This window comes from Mauremys reevesii, linkage group 21, assembly GCF_016161935.1.
Source record: "Mauremys reevesii isolate NIE-2019 linkage group 21, ASM1616193v1, whole genome shotgun sequence".
Lineage (NCBI taxonomy): Eukaryota > Metazoa > Chordata > Testudines > Geoemydidae > Mauremys > Mauremys reevesii.
In genome coordinates this window covers 16,805,840-16,830,175 of record NC_052643.1, presented here as the reverse complement: position 1 = coordinate 16,830,175, position 24,336 = coordinate 16,805,840, and the positions used below count along the sequence as shown (strand labels likewise).

Here is a 24,336-nt window from a genome sequence, read left to right as displayed (position 1 = left end):
GTGCCAAAGGTTGCCAATCCCTGATGTAAATGTTCTAGCTGGCGTGAGCTAGGGACGTTAGCACCTACCAGATTTATATGCACTATAGAGATGAGGAGTCTGGTCCTGCTGACAAGGAAGCTTGAAACAGAGCAGTCCTAAGAAGGGCATGCAGCTAATATGTAACTTTCTAGCTCCTTGCCTTTTTTTCCTTACACCCCTTTTTCCTGAATTGTTGGTATCTCCCAGCATATTTTATGTGCTATCTCTCACCTCGTTTTGACAGGTGATGAATTGCTTGTGTATATTCATCTGAAAACCGCTGCCCTTAGCCCTCAGTAGCAAGCAGAATTCAGACATTTGTCATAGCCTCTTCATCCCAACAAGTAGTTTCTTTTGGGGGGTGGGGGGCACCAATACAGCACACGGTTAAATTCTTGTACAGAGGAGACTTAAAAATAACTCACCCCATGGTATAGTGATGCTGCCATAGGCTAGAGTGCTGGGAGCCAAGCTTGCCCTAAGGGAAATACTCGTTGGACCAGGTTTGGTTTGAAAAGGTTCAGCCCTGAAATTATAGGAGTGCAGATGAATTATTAGTCTTGTGGTTATATGATGGTGGATATTTCTGCCTTCCCAAAATTCCTGTGCAGTTTTGGTTGGATACACTACTCACCTCCTAGACTTTCGTTTCATGTTACTATGCACTGATGCATGGTTCCACCCCAAGGTAGCTGCATTTCAGTGGGGGGATGAGGGGGTGAAGTGATTTGTGTATATGGGTCAAGATTTTCAAAAGTGGCTTTGATTTTGGGTGCCCAACTTCACGCACTTGAAAGGGGCCAGATTTTCAGCCTGTATGCTCAGCATTTCCTGAAACTCAGGCTATTTTAAGGAGAATCATACAGGACACTCAGAACCATAGTTTGTTAAAACAGCTAAGGATTCTGTTGGCTGGAAGGCCGTTGTTCCTTCATGCAGTAATGCTCCAGGAACACCATGGGGCTATGACACTTTTTCCAGATTGGTCCATAAGTGAGTAACTTAAGGAGACTTTAAAATCTAGAAATAGCACTAGCTTTCTGCAGCACAACCCTGACCCCTTCTCTCTCCCCCTTTGTGTCACATTGGTGCCTGTGGCGTTTGGAATTTGTCGTTTTTCCTGTTCAAAGCATTTTGCTGCACAGTGACTAGTAGGGTTTTCTCTGCACTCAATTCATGTAGTAATTATTGGTGTTAAGAGTTCAGCTGGACACTAAAATGGCTGGTGAAGGAAGTTTATTTACAGGCTGCTTGTGAAAGCAGCTGCCGATGGTGTTTAAACGGCCTATGGGTAACTCACCTTATTGAGTGAAGCTTTCTTCCTGGCAGCTTTCCTGGTGGGGGCAGTTCATCCTAATTAAAGCTGGTTTCATGTAGAGCAAATAAAGCCAAGTTGGTTGGAAGAGGGATTGGTTGGCAGAGGAGGGGAGGGTGAAGCGGGCACCACTTCTCCATCCTGTTTGCCCCCTCATGCCTCCCTGGACAGTTGCCAAAGGGGACTGAAAGCTCTGCATTTTACCTTTAATCCCAGTGTTCTGTCACTCAGGGCTGTGTGGCTTTGGCACAGTTGTTTGCTGGTCGCTGTAAAGATTGGGGTTAAAGATGTGTATAGCAAACTCAGAGCAGGCCAATCATCAGCTGTTGACTCTGGCAGCTTGAATGCAGAAGCAGAGTACCTCTGCATCTAAGGATAAAGGAGATGCCCCAACCCCCACCCTTTGAAAGGAAGGGAATGGAAGAAGGGGAAGGATTTTTGTGACTATCCCAAAATTATTTTATGGGGGCCATGAGGGAGAGGTGCATGATCTAACCTGGCAACCATAGTCTGCAGCTGTGCCTTCACTGAGTTCAGCATGCAATGATTCAGAATTGTGGCTGTGGTAAAGTGACATTAAATTTGGCAGTTCCATGGTTACCTGCTTCTGGTGCGATTTCAAGCCATATCCCCCTTCACTGACAGATTTTAACCCTGGCAACCGGTTATGGGTTATGAGATATGGGGCACTTGGGCTTTTCCCCTTTGTTTCCTTAAATTGGATTTTTCTTAACTTGAAAACTGGGAGCCTTATTTCTAATGTGCCTTTTGGAAAGCTCAATCCTCTGCCATACTGCTCTCCAGCTGCCACCAAAGCAGTACCGATCAAGGACCAACAGCAGAGTATGGAGTGCCAATGGGACCTGGCCTCCGTAGGATACTTCAAAGTGTTTATCCAAGAGTATTTTAGCTAAAGTGCTGAAATATTAAAGCACCTTCCTTTCCTGAGAGTTCTGTTAGGAATAACACAAATCAAGGATTTTTTCCAGCTGACCAAGCTGCCCTCGTGCCACTAGCAAACATTCATTCATCTTTAACCTCATTTTGTTTCCTTGAACCAAATTTTCCACCATCCGTACGAAGCACTCTGTGAAAGAGCCAAGCTTTGAAGCTGGCCTCGACTGCCCCTTTGGGCAAGGGAGGTGACTGCCAATTGGAGCCTTAGTCATTCTTGGATTTACTCTGATTTCACAGATGTGCTCAGAGTTTCTCATCTATGGAAATCCTTCTAAAGTGTTTAAAGGGACTTGCTCAGATTTTTTTTTAAATCCTCTTGTATTGCAAGTAACATTCTAAATTATTGAAACTGGGCGCTGTAATGTTTTCAGAATGTGTTAGGTGCTTCATGGAACAAATGAAGGGCACCCATACACTGTCCTGAAGAGCTTGCAGCCCAGTGCACTCTTAGGTTGGGCAATGGAGAGAGACAGGTCTGATTCTTTTCTGTTTACAGTGAGTTTCTAACACTGTTGCTGTACGTGCAAACCTTACCGGTGATCCAAGAGAACATCCAAGCATACTTTTATGGAAATAGTTCTGCTGGTCTTCAGGTTTTGTGGATGCTTGTTTTTCAGTTAAACCTACATGTGGGGCCAGATTTGACATTGATTATTAATTGGTGATTTTGTGATGCCCTGTCCATTAATTCAAAGGAGGGACCACAAAGGTACATGACCACTGAAAAATCCCTTCTTAATACAGAGCAATCATATACTGGTAGTTATTAGAGGTACACTTTACTTTCTGTACACTAACACGTAAATATGAATCCAATCATCACTCTACCATTCATAGAATACACAAAGCTACACAGAATTAGCAACTAATACAGTTTGAGGATGCATTTAATTTTCAGTTTCATTCGTCATAATTTTGATTAACCAAGTCGGAAACAAAACTGATTATTTTGCATCTACCTCCATTATAACACCGTTCCGTTTACAGTGTGAGATGCATAGATCTGTGCTTTAACACCCTTCCACCAGGATGCAGATGGACAAGCCCTCCATACAGCCTTGAGTGTGACCTGCCAATAGGAGAGTGCTGCAGACTCCAGCTTGTCATTCTTATAGCATTGTCTTACAAAGGAAGTTGATCAGAATTTTCCCCTCTTCTCCAGGTGGCAGGTCTGACCCTGCTGGCAGTGGGGATATACACTGCCAAGAACGCTACTGGGGTTGCAGGGCGGTACATAGAAGCTCGTCTGGGCAAGCCCTCCCTGGTGAGAGAGACCTCGCGCATTACTGTGCTTGAGGCACTCAAGCATCCCATCAAGGTAAATACCTTCTTTCCTTTGGCTCGCCGTGCAGCTTGTGCTAGTCCTGCTCTAGGGAACTGGCAGTGTGACGTCGAGAACCCCACACTTAGTGCTCATATTTGCATGTGTTTGTTTTTTTTTAAAATGAATTTCTCCTTCTCAGGTTGGCAGGCGTCTTACCAGCAAGGCTCAAGATGCTCTCGAAGGAGTTGTTCTCAGCGTGAGTACCGGCTTTTGCTATCTCAAACCATCCAAGATCTTTGTGTCTAAATATCAAAGGTTCTCTCCTTGCTTTCATTTTAAATTCTGTTACAGTTCAGTAATGCTGAAAATGTAGCCCTCTTGGGGTGCCCAGAGTGTAAATAAGCTTCCATGTTCAGCATGGAACACATTAAACACCCTGCTAAACTTTGATCCCTCTGGACAGAGCAGTTGGAAGTCTTAGGTCAGCGTGATTTTTCTCCTTAGTCAGCACGTTAATGTGGCAATTTAGTCTGTCCAAATTCTACATGTTGTCTCTAATCTGTGAACTGTTACTGCTCTGACATCCACATTTAGGCCAGAGAACCAAGGAACGTATGCCTTTGACGTTGAACACCATCTGAATGGCTATCAATCCACTCATCACGACTGATTTTGCACATTTGTTTCTGAATTTAATTTCTTAATATCAGGTGAATTAAAGGGCTTTTTTTTGAGACAGTTACCAAAAAAAAAAACTGTAGGAATATCTGCCTCTGTATTTCTCAGAATGTAAGAATATGTATAAGAAAATCATTCACTCCCACTTACATGGAAGATTTATTACTACAATAGTTTTGCTTCTAACTTGGCTTGTTACATACCTTCCCCCTCTCGTCCCTTCTTGTAGGTAGTTCATGGAAAATAAGCTCCTAGAGCATCCATGGTAGGGTAGATTCTGAAATGTTCATATCCACTATCGGTCCCAAAAATTATTATTAGCTAAAGCTTTGCTCATTGTGGCTTGAATTTGAAGTAATTATAACTTGAAATACAATAAATCCTGAAGCAGAAGGAGGAACTACTCAAGTCCAAGTCAATAGCCTGAATTCCTGCAGCTTAAGAACTCATCAGACCTGAGACTCCAACCCTGCTGTCTGCAGACAGTACTGATGGCCATCTGCCTATACCACTGTGTGAAGCATACACAGCTCTGGGTATCGGATATGTTGTCTGTTTCCCAAACTTTACTTTTCTCCTCTTGCAGCCCAAGCTGGAGGAGCGTGTGAGAGACATTGCCATAGCAACAAGAAATACAAGAAAGAACAAAAGTTTGTACAGGAATATCCTTATGTACGGCCCGCCTGGTACTGGGAAGACTCTCTTTGCCAAGGTAAGGCCCTGCCAAGATCCTGACAGTCCAGCTGTTGTGGATTTTCAAGGAATACCCTACAGTGTTATAACTATACCTCTCTGGGCTGCAACTGCTGGGGCTTTGCCAAGCCCTGATGTGTGTGTAGTGGGGTTCTGTGGCGCTGAGGGAGGAAGAAGGGGCATCTACCTTATAGCGCTTTGCTCTGTGCTCCGGGCTAGACAGTCCAGTGGCTTGAATTCTGGTGCTCAGCCTAGAGGCAGAAACTGTTCCCTCTGGATTGGCTGGTGGCATGAAACAGCCTGCGTGCGCCACTTGGCAGACGTGACTTGTGAAATGCCAACGCCAGCCCTGGTATCTCATCTCCGCCTCTGTTTATCATATTTGACTCATAAACAGGGGCTATCCTGTTGCTTATTAACTCACAGGGGGAGGGAGCAGGAGGGCTAGATAAGTAGGAATTGTTCTGTGTGCTTCTCTCTGATTTAGTGTGGATTTGACTCTGAGAAACAGCGCACAACTTTCACGCAGAAGTTCTGAGAGGTGGAAAGGCCTCATTTAACGTAGATAATGGATTTCACTTTTGCTCTCAAAGCCCCAGAAAAAACTGTCGCCCAAACCCTGATAGCTGTTGGCTTATGACCCAATGCAGGAAGGTTTAGATACCTTCCAAACTTTTTTTAATATGTTGTTCTAATTCAGGATATTCTTATCCATATAAATATCCAGTACTTCCTGAATCCTGTTATACTCTTGGGCTCAGTGATCTCTTGTGGCAATGAGTTCCACAGGCCAGTCGTGGTGTGGAAAAGTCATTCCTTTTCAGTCTTGAATTTGCCACCTTTTTTCATTGACTATTCGTGTGTACTTGTATTACGAGCATCCGTGTTGTGAAAAACATTGTATGGGTCATGGAGACTGAGTTAGCATCTTGCCTCTCCAGGCTAGCCCTCAGGTTTGGAGTTGACCTATTGATGGAAAAGAGGAGATGTTATGGCTTGAACTGTCTCCACCCTTGCTGAATGAGTGTTTGTAGAAATAAAAGCTTTCGAGGATTCCTGAGAACACCTTTCACGAGCATTACATTTAGTTGCAGGGAGAGACGGCATTATCGCAGCTGGAGCTGTGCTTTCATTAGCCTGTTACAACCTAGATAGTCCATTACTCCTGTTTGGATCGTCTGTCTCTCTTGAATAACAGTGGTGGTGGCACACAATATGTTGTATGGCACTGAATCTACACCCTGCTGCCAGCCAGAATTCACCAGCCCCTGGGTGCAAAGATCCCATGCACTTACTCATTCTTTGGCCTTTAGGCGGTGGTGTGGAGCACAGCTGATGCTCAGGTCTTACACAGGCGTGCTACAACTAAAATACGCGTGGATAGCTACTGTGGGGGGGAGCTGCAGCACAGGCTTTGTAAACCTTCCTAAATAGCAAAATGAGATGCTGCCAGTACCATAGGAAACTAGCTACTGTTAGAATTCATCTGCTCATCTGAACATCATTGGTTTAAAGTCTAATTATGGATCAGCTGCCTTGACTTCTGAGAAGAACAAGTGTAGACCAAACATGACTCTAGTGTAAAGGAACGTAGGCTACAGGCATTATTTAACAATTTGATGGGAGGAAAGCATCAGTTTCTTGTGATCTACTCTAAGGAAATATGTCCTGCTCTTGTAGGTCTCTTGCCATCCCAAGCATCTGTGCTCCCATGAATGGGAGGTGGGGAAAGAAGTCTGCACCCCACCTTGATGGTCACATCCCCGTTATGCTCTCCTGCATATTTTTTTCGAGCAAGTGTGTATGGCAGTGTGTGCTGCCAGGCCCCGCTTGTACTCGGGGAGACACCATCCCTGAGAATTCAGAGCCTTCTTGTGCTTTCCAGTACTTAAACTGGTGGACAAATAAGGAAAGTCAGAGGAATCTGCAGGCTACTGGACTCTCAGGGCTGCTCCTTCTGTTGTAGAAATGTGCTCTTCAAACCAGGTCTGGTGTCAATGTGGGATCATGCCTAGATTTTGTGATTTTTTTTATTTTTTTATTTTTTTAAATACTGAAATGTGCATGTTTTTTTCCCTGTGTTCGGATACAGTTCTTAAGGTATTAAATGAGTCTTCTAGTTTCAGTGTCCTGTAATTTCGGTCACCTTATTCTCCCCAACAAGAGTGGAAAGCACTAGTCAGTTAAGATGGCTGTCCTTGAAAAGTGTGAGGTAATTAGCCCTGGACACGGAAGTCCACTCTCCACAGAACAGATGCAGCCCAACCAGCAGCGGCGGATGTTTGCCCACACTGCCTCATTGATCTCCTTCAATCCTGGCCTCTAGCGGCCACTGGATTTCTGTTTCCATAGCCCATTTGATCGCTGGCCAGTTGTGGTAGCATGGATGGCTTTTGTGATGTGGCTACTGATCCACCAGGAAAGAGGCTGAAAACCACTGACTTGTCCCACAGCATCAGCATTCACAGGCTTTAACAGAAAACAAAGCAGCTACATGGGCTCGGTCTTCAGTGAACGCTAAAGGATGGCAGCGTGGAGCAACGTGACAGGGTTTTCTGCCTCTTGCAGTGTAGGGCTCCATGGGTCAACAGTCCTGTTAGGTAGCTGTGCTGGATGGCAGGATGTGAACACGGGAGATGTGGCTCTGAGCTCCCAGCACTGTCAGCCTGATTCAGAACACTTCTAACATTTAGCAGCAGGAGCTGGGTGATTTTAATGGACAAAGCAAAGCTTTTTCCCCCCTGCCTCCTGCTGCTCAGCAATTAATTGGTCCTGTTCAGCTAAGCATGTTTCACTGGAGACGGGAAGGTGTTAATGGCGCATGGAGCTGTGGCTGTCGCCTCCCTGCACAAACTGGTTTGTTCACTTTGACCTTCAGACAACTTCCCTTTAGCTGATTCGGCAGAACTGGGTGGCAAGGACTGCGCTGGCGATTTGAGTTCTTTTCTCAATCCAGCCTGCTCTACGGCTCTGACACAGGCAGTTGCAGGCTAATTCCCCACTGGCATCATGTAGTCAGGTAGAGGGGATGTTTAAATTGGGAGTTAACATCATTGTCTTTAAATCATGAGTTGAGGACTTTGGTAACACAGCCAGAGGTTAGGGGTCTATGTCAGGAGTGGGTGGGTGAGGTTCTGTGGCCTGCAGTGTGTCAGACTTAGATGATCATGATGGTCCCTTCTGGCTTTAAAGTCTATTGCTCCAAAGCTGGAGGGACGAAGGGATGTTCTTCTGGTGCTATAATTCCACCCTGTGATGATACAGTGTCCTGAGCAACTCCAGCTGGCATGAAGCCATGCTCCATAAACATTGGCTCTGCGTCCTGTCAAACCCACCTGATGGGTCAGCTGGCATTCTGCACAAGCACAGCAGATTTTCTTTCTTTCAGGCTTATGGGAGAAATTCCTGGCCCACTCCAAAGGCTTCTTTATGAAACCCTTCACTTGGCAGTCACCAGATTAATGACTTGAGTCAGGCTTTAAAAACAGCCTCCAAAAGGGAAGGGAAAGTTCCATAATTTAGGCTGACTGCCAGAGAAGTTAAATAATCAACAACAATCCAGGTTTTTAACTCCATCAACAAATAGAGAAATGCAGAGCTTCCTCCCTTATTGTTTATATCACTCTAACCCCTAAAGACCTAGTTGAGATTAGGGCCTCATTGTGTTGCACAGACAGGCAAGAAACAGTCCCTGCCCTGCAGAGTTTACAGTCTAAACAAACAATGCAGAGAAAGGGATACAGCGTGTAATCAGAAGGTGGGAAACTGAGGCTCAGAAAGGTTAAATGAGTTGCCCAAGGGAGGGAGTCTGGTGTCCTGTTTTTAAAAAACATGGATGTCAAATTGGAAAGGGTTCAGAAGAGCTACAAGAATTATCTGAATTCTGGAAAATCTGCTTTACAAGTGAGAAACAGAAGAAGCTCAATCTATGTAGTTTCTCCAAGAGAGAGAAATGACTTGATCAAGATGTGTAAATTCTTACATAAAAAATTTCTTCTCATTTATCTAATCTAGCAGACAAAGGCATAACATGATCCCCGGTTTGGAAGCTGAAGCTAGATACATTCAGGCTACAATTAAAGTGTAAATTATTAACAGGCAGGGGTAATAACCATTGGAACAGCCCATGTCACTCAGTCTTTAAATCGAGACGAGATGTCTTTCTAAGATGTGTGCTCCAGCTCAAGCAAAAGTTACGGACTTGATGCAGAAATCATTGGGTGAAATTCTCTGCCCTGTGCTGTGAAGGAGGTCAGACTATAGGATTATAGTGGTCCCTTCTCTGCCTTAAAATTTGTGAATCTGGATGTCCTGAGTCTGCCTGCAAGGTCATCCAGTCTTCCTTCCCCTTAAAATACGCTAATGTGCCCCTCTGTGATTTGAGAGCGTGGTTTAATACAACTTGTACTTTCATTTTTCATCAGCACAGTAATTTGCAAGCATTAATACTCTCAACCAGGTGGGGGAGCGGTATGGTATTCTGAGGATTTTACAGATGGGCAAATGAGGTGGAGAGGCTCTGACATGTCCCAAGCCATAAAATGTCAGTAATTTAACACCCTCTCGCCACCTCATTGCTCTGTGCTCTTGAATAGTGAATGAGAACATTTTAATCACCACTCACACCCTCTTTTCTCTTCCCTCTTTGTTTTCCAGAAATTAGCCATGCATTCAGGCATGGATTATGCCATCATGACAGGTGGCGATGTCGCCCCCATGGGGCGGGAAGGAGTTACTGCCATGCACAAAGTCTTTGACTGGGCTAACACGAGTAGGAGAGGGTGAGTAGGAGTTCCTCTGGCATCTGAGCTTTGCATAGATCCTTTACCCTGCATGGGGGACCTAGTGGAATGGGAGCACGTAATGACCAGGCATTTGTGAATCGTAGGGTACGTCTGTACTTCAGTCACAAGGTGTGATTGCAGCTTGAATGGACATACCCGCGCAAGCTTTAATCTAGCTAGTTTGGATCCTAGGCCAGTAAAGCTGAGGCAGCATGAGCTTCAGTGAGCACTGTACAAGCCTGGGTAGAAACTGTAATGGAACAGGTGTTGCGTTCGCCCTCCCATGTCATGCCTTTTAATACTGACCTGCAATGGGGTGCCCTCTTCGGCTGCTTAATGATGTATAAAGGGCTGAAGAAGTTCTTCTCCTCCTGGCCCCGCCACTCATGGAAAAGAATGTTCTGCTGGCTCTTTACCGGAGACTTCCCAGGGGTGTCAGTGCTTGCTTCCGTGGTCCTAGCTGGATGTTTTCATAGAGGAACGGAGAACTGGAATGGCAGCTCTCTCGTTTCCTAGTTGAAGAAGCGGGAGTGGTAAGTCCCGGAGAGCTTTTCTCCTAAGTGCATCAGTGGTTGGAATTAAATAAATGTTAACAGAATTGAGACATGACCAGGGTTTAAAGAGTCTGTCTAATAATGACCTCCCCTTCCTGTTGCTCAGGTTTCAGGCTGTTGTGGTGTCATGATCCTCCTGCTTGTCTGGTTAGTTCGCCAATGAGCTTCCAGCAAAAACAGGGAATTTTCTTCTTGATGTTTGTAACAATCCATTCAAACACACTGACATTCATCAAGAAGCAAAGCACAAAACTCTCTCTGCCTTTTCAAGACCCCTTTAAAACAAACACTCTGGAGTGGTTCTTTCATTCAGACTAAATCCCCACTCTTGAGGCTTGAGAGAGCACCTAGCTAAGCTATTTGTGGTGATGTGAATTGCTTCATGCGAGCTGCAGGACGGCGTGGAGCTGATACCACTCTTCTGTGTGCACCCTTGTCCCCTCCCAGGCATATTAAAATCTAATAGAGGGCTGGGAGCCATCTCATTTTGTTCCTATGCTACTTTGCAGGATGTAAGCCGTGCATGGAGAGGGCTAATGGGTGATTTATGTGCCCTGTTATTGGTTCAGACAGACATTCTCTTGCAATGTCCATATTGATACTCTGCTGCGTTCATCACCAAAATGTTTTAATTTGCCCCTAAAAGTTGATATTTAAAGCTTGCAAAATAGACTTCCTTTGGAAGAGTTTACAGCCTCCATTTTGAGGAGCTGGAAGGCATACAGTTTTTAAGAAAATGGACTGGCATAGATGTCAAGTTATTCCACTGCATACAGTGTGCTGGAAAACTGGCCATCTGAGAGAGTGCTGCTTTCCGTAGGTTTGGATTATTGTTCCTACTGTCAGTAGGCAGCTACTGTTCTGGAAAGGGGGGTGTCGGGGGAGAGGAGAGATGAGGTTTCCACCTCTAACACAGACTCCCCGTCAGAACACCACGTTTCACAGCACTAGTTGGTCTGGAATTTGAACTTGCACACTTGCTCTATCTCAAGGCTGCACCCCAGACATAGTAAATGGAAAGGTTACGGAGAGGTAGCCGTGCATGTTCTTGGAGCAGCGCTCACAAGCTTTTAACCAGCTTCCATCAGGTGACATGCGTTGCCTTTCAGAGTTGTAGTTTAGCTGTTGCCTCTGCTAAACTGCCAGTATTTGGAGGCAGGGGCAGAGACAACTCTTAAGAAACTGTTCTGGTGGGAAAGTGCAGCTCAGACTATTCCCGGGGAAGCTGGAGTTGGGTAAAAGGTTTGTTCGGGTTTTTTTTGTTTGTTTGTTTGTTTTATCCCAAAAAGGCACTTGGATCACTTGAAATATCTGTCTGTCCTGCGGGGACCAGAAATCTTGGGTTACCAAGGCATTTATTTTTCTGAATTATTCATTGGCTTTACCTGGAGGAATGAATAAATAATAAAATCATTATTTCCAGCTGTATGTTCAAAACAATTAATAAAGAGGGGATGGGGAAAATACCACTAGTTGGTGGGGGAAATTTTTAGTCCATGGCTGTGACCCGAAAGTCACATCGGTAAAATTACAGCAGCCGTAGCCATGGAATTTTTATATGGAATATGCTGTCACCGGGGCCTGTTGTGTTCTTGGGTTTCTGCCTAGTGCCCTGAGCTGTGCATTTCCTTAGTATACAGATGCTAAAAGAGCACCTACCCTACTTAATTACTTGAACATAACTCAGTGCAGCTGTACAATTTAAGATTATCCACTCCCACTAAACCATGCGACTCGGACCCCCCACCAGCTGTTCCCCACACCCTCCTGTTTTCAGACATCTGGAGAAAAAAGATAAGCTTTGCAATGTGCGCTGAAAGTTCTCCAATTCAGGCTATTTCTGAGCAGTGGGGTACAAATGCCAAAGCTGGGGACCCCACCAGCAGCCCCTCCCCGTATACACTGGTGGAGCTTCAGCTTAGACACTTCCGATGATTAGGTCTGGGGAAAGAGGACCCTAAGCCAGTTAGGGTGCTCGAAATCATTTGCCTTCTTCCCTTGCTGTGTCTGTCTCCGTGTCTCTACTTGTTTTGTTCTTTTCCCTTCACAGTCTCTTGCTGTTTGTAGATGAAGCCGATGCATTCTTACGGAAGAGGGCAACAGTAAGTGCTTTTCCCTGCAACCCCCATCTGTGTGTGGCGGGGGTCGGTCACTCAGCCAGCAGCTTTCTCCATTAACCCGACTAGTTAGCCTCGACAGGCAAAAATGATTAAAACTGGCAGGTGCCCTACTGCTTACATCATTAAGAGACTTGGAGAGGAGAAATTACCCTCTTGCAGCTGTGTGGGGCAAAGATTGACTTGGGAATTTGTTCCTTTCTCCATCGAGCAGTGGGAGGTGGGTAGCGTGAGCTGTGTGTTGGACAGCTTACGGGTGGCTGGGTGGTAGGAGAGAAAATGAGAAATTAAAATGACAGGAGGCAGCGGAAACATGGTTCCACATTTCACTGCTGTGCACCTGCGGGTGTGTTTTACCCTGGCAAGTGGCTGGCTTGGACTCTTGTCAGAGCCGAGTTGTTTTCCACAGCACTAACAAAGCTGCGCCAAAAAAAGCCACCAGTTCCTTTTTGCCTGTTTAAGAGCAATTCCCCATGCTGTGCGTTGAAGGCAAATCTCCTTTTGCCCCAAGGCCCAGCACTGAGAATCCAAGTGATCTGTTTAAAGAGTTTTCACGTCCAGTCCTGGAAAAATCGTATTAATACATATGCAAGGGAATCCTTTTCTCATTGTAGCTTTTTATTCCCTTCCTTTCAAGTACCTAGATAGAAAGTGAAAGCTTCCCTTTGACAATTATTCAGCCAAAGGCAGCATGGTTCAGTGGATAGAGCACTGTATTGGGAGCCAGGAGACTTGGGTTCTATTCCTGGCTTTGCCACTGGTCTGCTTGGTAACCTTGAGCAAGTCACTTCACATCTGTGTTTTTCCCTTCCCACTCTGTCTTGAATAGGTAGAGTGTAAGCTCTTCAGGGCAGGCACTCACTGTACGTGTACAGTGCCTAGCATAAGGGGCCCTGATTTCTTGCAGGGCCTCTAAGCACGACCATAACAACAGAAAAATCACCATTGATATTTGCAAAGGTTGCGGCCCATCCTTGACCACCAGGTGAGTGACCCTCCTCTGAAATGTATCTTTGCAGGAGAAAATCAGTGAAGACCTAAGAGCGACATTGAATGCATTTCTGCACAGGACGGGACAGCACAGCAACAAGTAAGAACCCAGTCTCTGTAGTGCAATAACTCCTGTTCAGTAAAAGCAGGCAGAAGTCTCGCTAGCATTTTTGCCTGGTGCCAGGGAATACAAGTTGAGATGGTCATTGGAAGTTAGACCTTTGATCTCCTCCATCAAGAGATGCAAAAATCGATGCTGAGCAAACTGACTTACTGCGTCTTAAAAATAACATAAAAATTCGGTCACCTGCTTCTGTTTCCTTGGAGCCCGAAGAGAAGCTCGTAAGTGTAGTGCATGAGTGGACACTCCAGTTTGTCAAACTTGGAGGCTCTTTGAGTGCCCCAGAAAGTGTTTGAAGGGAGCCTGTACAGACCTTGTTGTAATGTACGGTCCTTATCCATGCAGATACTACCTATGGCTCTGTTTTAGCACTTGAGGTGCATTGCGCAGCCTTCGCTGAAATGGGTAAGGACAGTATATGGGTCTGTAGATCGCCCTGAAGGAAGCAGCACAGACTTTCCCCTTCCTGGGCAGTGAGCATTTCTGCTAAACCAGTGCAGTCTGGATTCATGGACGTCGGTGTCACTAAAGAAGGCGGTAGGCTTGCATTCTGGTGTGTGTCTGAACCCCTTTAACAGGACTCCCTGGTGCCTGTTTGACCTGCAGCTCGTTCACCGTTCTAGTGCCCCCCTCTGACCATGTGCCCGAGGGGTGAGCCATCTCTCTCGTGTGCCTAACGCTGGCCCTGTTCTCACTTCTGAGCAAGCCGTCTAGTGGATTCAGTATATTTGTACTCTCTACTGTAAATACACTTAGGAAACCCAGAGCTGTTCTCTCCGAGCCTGTCAGGTACGTCCACAAACGCAGATTATTGTTTGGTGTTCTTGTCAAATACGTGTGCATATGAATTAGCTTGGCTGTCATTCATCGTGTGCCCAGTTTCTGTGAAGTCAGCATTTCCCGCCCGGAGAGCATGGCTTAGCCTAATGGGAATCATTTCCCTGTGATCATCATGGTCACATGAAGATGAATTTTTTCCCCCTTTAAAGTAATTTTTTTACTTGGTTCTTTGCCAAGTCTGCTTGAAGATTAAATTTCTCCTTTTGTAAAGGAGCCAAGTCAAAAATAGCCATCTCCTTTCTGAGTGCGGGGAGGTCAGATGCCCAGACACTAAGAAAAAAAAAATAAGAGACGCAACTTCAGCAACGCGTGAATAACGTGGCTGAAGAAGGTATCTTATATATCTTATCTTACCCGCCCGCACGCGGGATCGATGTGGGGCTCCATATCCCCCTCCTCCACCACCGTCGTGCGCGGTGGAGTTCGAATCGCGAGAGCGAGAGTTGGATCGATATATATCACTAGATGAGACGACGATATATATATATCGAAAACTCGATCGCTACCCGCCGATACGGCGGGTAGTGTAGACGTAGCCCCAGTGATTAAAATGTAATGAAGGACATAGATAACGAAGTGCACATTGTTATGGTAACGCTGTGTGATTGGTTCAGGACACTAGCTGGAGTTTTTCTCCCAGAGGCACCCCCAGGACTCTTTTATTAGCACCAAGGGGAGCTATCGTCTGCCAAGTTTATTGTTTATGTACGTTGGTCGCCGTTACCCTTTTCAGTTGCCTTAAAAGGATGGGAATGTGGCCCACTGCATAGGGCACTGAAGCACAAGACGTGAAAGCTGGGTTCTGTTCCTGGCTCTCTTTGGTCTTGGATAATTCCTGTGCCTCGGTTTCCCCAGCCCTCCTTTTCTGAAGCACTTTGAGAAGCTCTAGCAACGCAAAGAATTTAAGCACAACTAGTAACAAGAATTAACCAGGGCTACCTCAGTATTTCCCAGAGGTGTGGCAGTAGAATGAACGCTGCCCGTACAGAGTGGGTGTAATGTTGTTTTAAAGCAAACCTGCAAAGATTTAAAGGGTGACAACTGATAAAGTCACTTAACAGAACTGTCTTTTACCCTGTGCCCTGCCAAAGCAATTGAGCTCAGCGAGGGAGCTCTGCCAGAAGAAGCCCCAGGACTCAGGATTAATAGTGTGCTGCAGCTCAAGATTTATCGTAGTTATTTCCTATCTTTCCTCCCAAGGAGTGGAGCGCTTTGCAAACCTTATGGCTCACGAGTCCAAGGGTAAACTGAAGCCTGGCGTCAGAGTCACAATCACACTGCGATCCAGCGGCAGATGGGGAATGGTTCATACCAGCCCCTTGCTCTAACTCCCTTTTTTCAGTGCATTGAGCAGAGCTCTGGAGAAGCTTCTTCCAGTGCTTGCTGCTCCAATCCAAATGGCCAGCTCCTCGTTTTGATGAGTACTTAATTCGCTCACGACTCCTGCAGTGAACCATTCTAGGAAAGCGAACATCTCCTGTTGATTTTTGTGCACTGCTTAATTTTCAGAGAGTCTCACTGCAGCTTCTTTAGAGAAGTCCTCCCTGCCAACGATATAGGAGGCTTTTGTTAAGTAACTCTAGTAGCCCATGTAAAGACACCAGTGTCAGTGGGACCCTGAGGAGTTCTGTTACTTAGCAGGAACTGCCTTCAATGAGTGCTAGGTTTTATGTAGCCAATCTTAGCTTCTCCAAAGGACGTATTGAGAAATCTCAGTGTTGAGTACCTGTTACTAACATCTCCAAGCGACTTCCTCCTCTCCCTTCTCTCGAGCTGTCTCACATAATCTTCCCCCTCGCCAAGGAACGACCTTTGTCTAGGAAGGCCCAGCTGTGCTTCCACCGTGGCTCAGCGGAATGCCAATGCGACTTTTGGGCCAGAGAAGTTATCTTTGCAAATAAATGTGAAGAACATGGCCCCTGGCAGGCCTGGATTTCAACAAGCAGCAAGAAGGTCAATATTCCAATAGCTGCTGTTAAAAGCCCATTTCAAATTATACTGCACCATTAAGCCAGTAGCATCAATTAATGCACTAAAGCGAAATTGGCATGGGGAGCGCGCATCATCACCAAGCGAAAAAGCAGCCGCTCTGTTTCCAAAATGCAAATTGGGAAGCCACCAGAAAGGGAGGGAGAGGGCAAGAGCGGGGTAGGTAGCTGGAGCAGCGTCCAGTGTGCTGGAGCAAGAGGAGGGTCAGGTCAGCCTGCCCATTCTTGGACACCTGCTTCCCTTTGGTGCGCTTGCTGGTGTGCTGGAAAGGCTGGGCTCTCTCAGGGTGTTCGCACTGAAGGAAACACCATCTAGCGTTACCCAGCTTTAAATCAAAAGCAATTTCCCTGCCACTTGCAGTCTCCCTGCTGTTAAATGTTTCCATCTTTTAAGAGGAATTAGTGTGCCTGCAAACTGCCGGCTTCTGAGTCCTAGAGACCCAAATCCTCCTGTCACAAAACGGGTGCGGCCCCACCAGTGCAAGCCTCCGTTTGTGCCATTCCCGGTGTCACTCCCCTTGTTCAAGGGGGCGCTCCTACCACCAAGATGGCTCTGTTCAGTCCTTGGGGCTTCCACTGAAAGGGCCATCAAGGGCTTTTTGTGGGGTGGACATGCGCGCACTAGGAACTGGACTGACGCTGCCCCCCCAGCTTGTTTCATTGAAGCCACTAGACTGCTGCTAGAGGGTAAGAGCTTTCAGGTGTGATGGAATCTGTCCCCTTGCCAGACCTGGGCCTGTCTCTTGCTTTGGCTCGTACGGGGAGATATTGGTGGTGGTCTAGGGGGAGGTCTCATGCTCCAGCCAGCTGCTGTTCTGATGTGACAAGCCTCTTTCCAGCCCATGTTCATCGCTGTGGTAGCAATGCCAATGCCACTTTCTGCATTGCGAGTAGACCTTCCCTGGAACATTAGATAGTGGGAGAAGACGAGCTTGGGGAGCTTGAGGAAGAAAGATTACCGCACGTGGGCTCTGTGTGGTGTGCAGATCTCTGGGCCGTAGCAGTCATGAGTCATCGTATTGGATCTGCATCCATGTGTGTCTTTCTCGCTGATCTCACCCCCTCTCTTCTCCCTTCCCCCCCACCCTCCTGCCAGGTTTATGCTTGTTTTAGCAAGTAACCAGCCGGAGCAGTTTGACTGGGCCATCAACGACCGAATTGATGAAATGGTGAACTTTGACCTACCGCAGCTACAAGAGCGGGAGCGTCTGGTGAGGATGTATTTTGATAAGCACGTCTTGAAGCCTGCCACAGAGGGGAAACAGTAAGTATCCCATCCTCAGAGCAGTGGGGTCATTGAAGGTTTTGTCCTTGTCACAGAAAAGCTCTTCCTTGATTATCATCACTGGAGACCAAAGCCCTCTTCCCAGCCAGTTGTGCCTGTTGGTCTGAAGGTGGATTCCTCTGGGCTTCAGCAGTGTTTGTGCTGCGTAATGACCATTAGGCTTCCTTTGCCATCATTCGAGAGTGTCCCCTGCTCTTCAGCAGAATTGGGGTAAGGGGCGGGTCACATACCCTGGTGACGGTGATTAGGCTGCTGGTGTGCAGACACCACTGGGGGAAATGCTGACCGGTATTGCCTCATCATTCCCTTGGACTCCACTGTCTGTAGCCATCTGTTGTGTCTTGTCTTAGACTTGAGTTGTAAGGTCCTTGGGGCAGGAACTATCGTTTTGTTTTGTTTGTACAGCACCTAGCACAATGAGATCCATGACTGGGACGTATAAGTGCTATGATAATAACGGATGCCCAAGTCTCACTCCTATTGGGTTCATTTTTGGCAGTATCACTTGCTCTTAGTGACACGCAATGCAATGCATGGTAAAATCAGGCTGAGAAGATGTAACTCCAAGTTTTGGTGGGCTTGGGGCATATCCCAATCTGTCAGAGTTCTTCTCCCTATTTTCCTCCCAGAATAAGCATCTCTTGTTAGTGACTACAATCAGGAGATAATTAGAGAAGGGGGAAATGGGGCAAAGTGAAGGCAGAAGAAATATTTCCTAGGCATTGACTTATTTCGAGTGTGCCCTCTGCTATCTTAAGAAGTTGATTCCAGTCTTTGTTTGCTAGCCAAACATTTATACTTCATTAAACTTGGGGTGGGGGGTTGTCTTTATTCACTTTGGAGAGTTGCCGGGGGAATAGTGAGCTGCAGACTCCCTAATGCGAAATACCCATATTGCAGTTTACACGCCTTGCTCCTAGAATATAACCTGCTTCCAGAGCACTCCTCATTCAGCATCTGATTCATAGTTACACAATGTCTTATTCCTAGCAGCTCTTCTGAGAATCTCCCCTCTTCGCCCCTCTTACCGCCGTCATGGGGGTGGGAGTCAGCATGCTACCGACTGGGGTAAACTGGGGCTTGGAGACAGTCACTCACACAGGAGGCCAGTGGCAGAGCTGGGAGTAGAACCCAGGTATCTTGATTCCCAGTCCTCTGCACACTTTGTATTGAGCTGTCTTTTGTCCTTCCGGCACCCAGCCCACAAATGGACTAGAGAGATTCAGCCTCATGGCAAGTCTCCCTTTTTTCTTATTGCTTATGAAACACTGGAACATTTGGCTTAGACCTCATGAAGAGAAGTGGAAATTTTGCCAGCCAGAGGGGGGACGCTAATTAATGAGAGAAGAGCTGATGACAAGCTGTGACAATCAAGTGTTCCCTGGGGGGCCAGTTTGAGCCTTTGTTTCCTAATTTCCAAAATAGAGCTGCTGCTGGGAGATAAAATTGCTCGAGTATTGATTGTTGACCAGTGCAGCAGCCACCTCTCCCTTGTTTTCAGCCAGTTCCTGGCCCCTTTGCCGGGACTCCACTCCCTCGGTTCAGGATGCCCGTGGCCTAATGAACATTCTTGGCAGGAATCTAAATCAGGCCAGAAGTTTCACATTGCCTTTGGGAGCCCACCACAGATGGCTGTGGCTTGCATTAGTCCATGTGCTATTCCTGATCCCCTCCTTTTTGGACACACAAGCACCCCCATGCATGCATTCAAGTGAATGGCTCCTGCACTGGCCTAACTCCATTTCCATTGACTTAAATGGACACGAGCACTTTTCAGAATCCCACCCTCCATTTTTTTTTCTCTCCTGATGTTACTGCATGGAAACTAATCCTTGTGCTTCTGACCTTTAGGCGTCTAAAGCTGGCCCAGTTTGACTACGGGGAAAAGTGTTCTGAGATTGCCAAGCTGACGGAGGGCATGTCTGGCCGAGAGATCTCCCAGCTTGCCGTGGCGTGGCAGGTAAGCTAGAAGTTGATGACTGGCATTCTTGGGTGGTTTTTCTTTTTCAAGGAAGGGCTCAACCCCAGTCCATACTCGAGCGATCAGCTGACGGCAGTTTTACATTTGTGCTAGTGAAATCTCAAATCCTGCCTTTAACACAGAACTTCACAAACTACACTCAGACAGCATGGCTGAAATGCAGCCAGCTCTGGGGTGGATGGCATCAGTCCACCAATACCCAGCACGCTGCACAGCAGTAGCAGAGGGGACACTTACAATAAGCCATTCCCACCTCAATAGCCTGTCAGCTTTTGCATTTTCCTGTGACATTTGAATCCCTCTTGCTGCGTTCTGGGTGTCCTGCAATTGGTTTATCGATACCTGACTTGGAGAAAGCTGGCTCAGTAAGAAGGGCTACCAGAGCATGGTGATAAATGATCAGTGAGCTGAGAGGAGCAGTGCCACACTTGCAAAGGCAAGGAACAAAAAGGGCAGATCTCCAGACAGCCCTCCATACAGAGCAGAGTCAGGCCCGAAGATGCAGGTCTGGCCAGACACTGGCCTCAATAGAGGTGGGTGAAGAGGTTTGTCAGGGATGACAAATCGCCCAAATATTGAGGGGCCAGATTCAGACCTGGCGGAAGCAGATGCAGAGACTTCACTGGAGTTACACCCCTCACAGCAGTCAGGAAACAGGTCCCCAAGACAGAGCAGGCAGAGTCTGAAAACTATCAGCCTAATGTTTGGTAGCTGTTCTGAAAGCAAAGCAAATACTGCGGTATCCAGGCAACTTAGAGCCCAAATACGAGATTGTTGAGATGCTGTACTGAGGGCTGGTGGTTATCCAGGATCTGGGGTGTTGTACAAGAAGCATATTGAACAGAGCAGAAAGACAGGTGCTGGGGAGACAGCTTTGGTCTCTGCTAGTGGATTTCTACGTCATTGTTAATGTGAAAATATCTAGTTCATAAGCAGCTATCAGGCAAGTGATGGTGGCTTGTTCTGACATTCTTGCCTCGGGGTGTGAGGGCCCAGGTAGTAGGGGCTGGGCATGTGTCTGGATTTTTGACATGTGAAAAGTAGCTTTGCTGTCAGTTTTCTGTTGCTCACAAAGACAGCGAAGTGTTTTGTGGATTGCGGCCCCTCCCTCGGACCCCAGTTGTGCTTCCCGGCATCCAACAGAGCACTGCCTTCCTGGTCCGCTCCGCTTATGGGGTCTGGGGATCCACTCAAAGTAATGACAGAAAGATGGCGCGCTCTGAAGTGGTCTCGTATGATGTGGCTATGCTCTCCCGCATGCCAAGCTTACAGCTGAGGGTTATCTAACATTTCTCTCCGCTTCAGTCAAGCGGGAAAGTTGGGAGCCTGTGGTGAGGCTCTGCAGATGCTTTTTTCATTGGTGCTCCCTGTGGATGTGGGCTGGAAGCTCAAGCCTTGATCAGTGTTTCCGGAAGGTGGGGTATTTGAGACCCAAGTACTATGTCATGTGTTGGTGCTGGCTAGAGTGTTTGGTACTCCGGTGAGACCTCTTTGTATTATGGTGGCCTGTTCATTTAGTCTGGGATAAAACTCCTCCTCTTACCTTCTTCAGAGCACTTTTTAGCCTGGAACCAGAACTGGTCTTGAGACACACTTAGAATACAGACCCACACAAAGCACATACGCCAGCCACGTTCCCTTCTCCCCTTTCCCTCCATCCGAGCTACGACATGGGTTACATCTGTGGCTGATGAAAAGAACAGCCCCACAGTGATTTGGCTTCAGCTTGATGCCCTCTTCTCGCTTTGCATTCATGAAAGGAGGCCTTGCAGAATTGCTTTTCTCATTAAAATGTAATTCTTCAGCGGCCGCAGTGGCATATGCCAGGGTGATGGCGTAGAGCCTGTTGCACATAACCAGCGCCCCTGACCTTCTGCTGGGTGTAAATTACAGTAGTCGGAGCAGAAAGTCTGTTGCTTTTTACAGCCGGTGCCCCAAAGCAGAGCACAAAATACACACCTGCTGATTTCTGTGTAAATAAACGTTACTGAGCTGCTGGAATAGAGATTGGAACTGGGTGTTTTCCTCTGTAGCGTTGGTCTCTTGCTGACGATCTGTATTGCTGTGGCTGTTACTGATAATAAGAAGCCTGTGATGCCTCGGGATTGGTTAGATACACTGAAGTATAGAAGATTGAATAGACTCCTCTAGCTAAATTCTGCACAGTAATTGAAGTCATGATGGATTTACACCTCAATGGAGAACTCAGGATTTACAATGTTATGGCCGAGAGCAGAGTTTGGCCTTTTAATAGTCAGTATGCCATGTGCAGCTTTAAAGTTACTAAAGAAGAGTTATACAACTTCCCTGAAAGTTACACACAGTTCCAAAAAGAGCTAGATAAGTTCATACAGGATAGGTCCAGCAATGGCTATTAGCCTCGATGGGCAGAGACGGCTTCTCTAGCCTTTGTTTGCCAGAAGCTGGGAATGGGAGACGGAGGATGGATCACTTGATGATTCCCTGTTCTGTTTGTTCCCTCTGGGGCACCTGGCATTGGCCATTGTCAGAAGACAGGATACTGAGCTAGATGGACCTTTGGTCTGACCACTGTGGCCATTCTTACATTCTTATCTTGCCTGCTAACGCCACATGAATAGTTGTTCACTTAGATTGTAAGAGGTTATGGGTACATTTTATGCATCTTTAAAGCAAATGCACGCTTATGGCCTGGTGGAAATTAATAATATATACCAGAAATAATGCCATTTATATAGCTTTTATGTTCTGTATTTTTTTTTCTGTTGCTAAAGGTATCCTTACATGAAAGCAGAGTCTTTGCTCTTAAGAATATCATCTTGTGCTGAAGTCCTAATCTTCTGGTATTGCATAGTGTGCAAATTGGGAAATCAATGAATGATTTTGGATTGAGAATAAGCATCAGGGAAAATAAAACCAGTTACACCTACGTATTCCTGTCCTCCCTGCATATATAAAACAGAAGGAAAGGAAATGTAATAAATATTTAAGCAGAATTGTTTCCAAATAGACTATTTGTCTGTTTTGCATGAAACACATGGGATTTAATTTCTAAAAGTATTTCAAGTTAATGGGAAATCTTGGTACAAAATTATTCTTAAAAGGTGTTAGAGCAGACGATAAATCATTTTATTATCCATGTGTCTCATGACACAGATGAAAATGAAAGCACTGAGCTGAGCCGTTATAAAATTGCTGTATTTCTTTTAGTGCTGGAATACAAGTAAAAGTTAATTTTTATTTTCTAGTAGGACATTTGCATTCCTTTCCATGTAAGAAGGATCTAGAGGTGTGTTGATTGAGTTGTATATTGGGATAAGCTTACGATTGCCTGATCTATCTTCCTGTCGGTTTGAAGGGCATTTACCTTGAAATTAACCCGAAAGAGCAGATGTTTGGTGACAGCTCTTTTGGAATAAAATGTGAAGGACTTGAAAACCATTTTAATTGTATGGCAAGAGGAAATCCTGTAATTTTAGGTTAGAGAAATTAGTCAGAGGGTCACTGTTTCCAATAAAGGTATTGTCAGCCTGTGCTCACTCTTGTAATAGGGCCAACCCATTTTTATAGTAACTCCTAAAAAGAGAGGGTTTGGTTTTTTAAACTTTCCACAAGGATCCATTTGATCCAGGCCAAATTTATAGCCTTCAAGTGTATCATTGCATGTCTAATCTGCACACAATTGCTGTGTTTGCCGCCACAAATTGAGTAATAGCGTGTGCAAATGAGGCAAGTATTGTGCTTATCTTACCGAGGGGGAACTGAGGCACAGAGACAGTGACCTGCCCAGGTCTTGTTCTTCCTCTCTACCTTCATGCGCAGTGCAGGCCTGCTGGCTAAACTGTTCTGCTAGGGGTTTAGGATTTGTGGCCTAGTGGCCAGAGCACATGACTGGGGCTCAGGAGACTTGGGTTCTATTCTGCAACTGGCCTGCTGGGTGCCCTGCGGCAAGTCACAAAACTCTGTCTGTTTTGCCATCTGTGAAGTGGAGATAATGATCCCAACCTCCACTGTGAAGTCCTTTGAGTCCTACTGATGGAAAAACACTGTACAAGGTGTATTTATTTATTATTGTACTTGAGGAATCAGGTATGAAACCTAATCTTGGGAGTCAGGGAATAAATCTCTTCTCTCACTTAACCCTTCATTCTGTCCTTTACTCAGTCTATATCCAGCAATCCTCATACTGGGTTTTCCTGCTTCTCTGTAGCTTGGAGGCAGAGATCAAACCTTTGCTCAGCCTGATGGGCTTTTGACCATCTCCTGGGAAATCTTCCCAGAATTCTCTGCCCCCACAAGCTGGCAGTATATCAGGAGCTTATTTTTCCCAATATATTAACCGGGGCTCAGAATATAGTCTAACATCAGAATTGCTGAAATTCACAGATGAGGCAGTCTGCCTGCAAAAGCTCATGTCTCAAAATTACTTTTCTAATACCTTGGCAAAAAAGCAACTGAAATTAACACATTCTTCCCTCTTCACAACTTCCTCTTATGGGTTTTATTTTAAAAGGAAATAAGCTAGATGTGGAATGAGCCAGACTGATGTAAATCTACATCGCTTCAACGGAGTTACACCAATCTGTCCAGTTGGCTTTTATTTAACCCTCAATGCATCTGTTCAGCCTCGTGCCTTTGGAAATAATTCATACAGACAGCTCTCGGGAGCAGAACTGAGTGTAGGGATAATGCAGGGTTGCTAAGCTCAAGCTAGACTCCCCAACACAAGTTATATTGTGGTATTAATGATGGAAATTCAGAGGAGCGTA

At 46.0% G+C, this 24,336-nt stretch overlaps 1 protein-coding gene across 1 annotated transcript in view; it reads left to right on the top strand.

Annotated features, from left to right (window-relative positions):
* Positions 1-24,336, top strand: part of ATAD3A (ATPase family AAA domain containing 3A) — a 59,539-nt gene that overhangs the window by 20,858 nt on the left and 14,345 nt on the right. The window contains exons 8-15 of the mRNA XM_039509048.1: positions 3,456-3,611; positions 3,757-3,813; positions 4,822-4,947; positions 9,585-9,709; positions 12,317-12,368; positions 13,403-13,473; positions 17,419-17,586; positions 19,459-19,567. Of these exons, the coding sequence (XP_039364982.1) occupies positions 3,456-3,611; positions 3,757-3,813; positions 4,822-4,947; positions 9,585-9,709; positions 12,317-12,368; positions 13,403-13,473; positions 17,419-17,586; positions 19,459-19,567 (864 nt within the window). The remainder of the gene's footprint in view (positions 1-3,455; positions 3,612-3,756; positions 3,814-4,821; positions 4,948-9,584; positions 9,710-12,316; positions 12,369-13,402; positions 13,474-17,418; positions 17,587-19,458; positions 19,568-24,336) is intronic.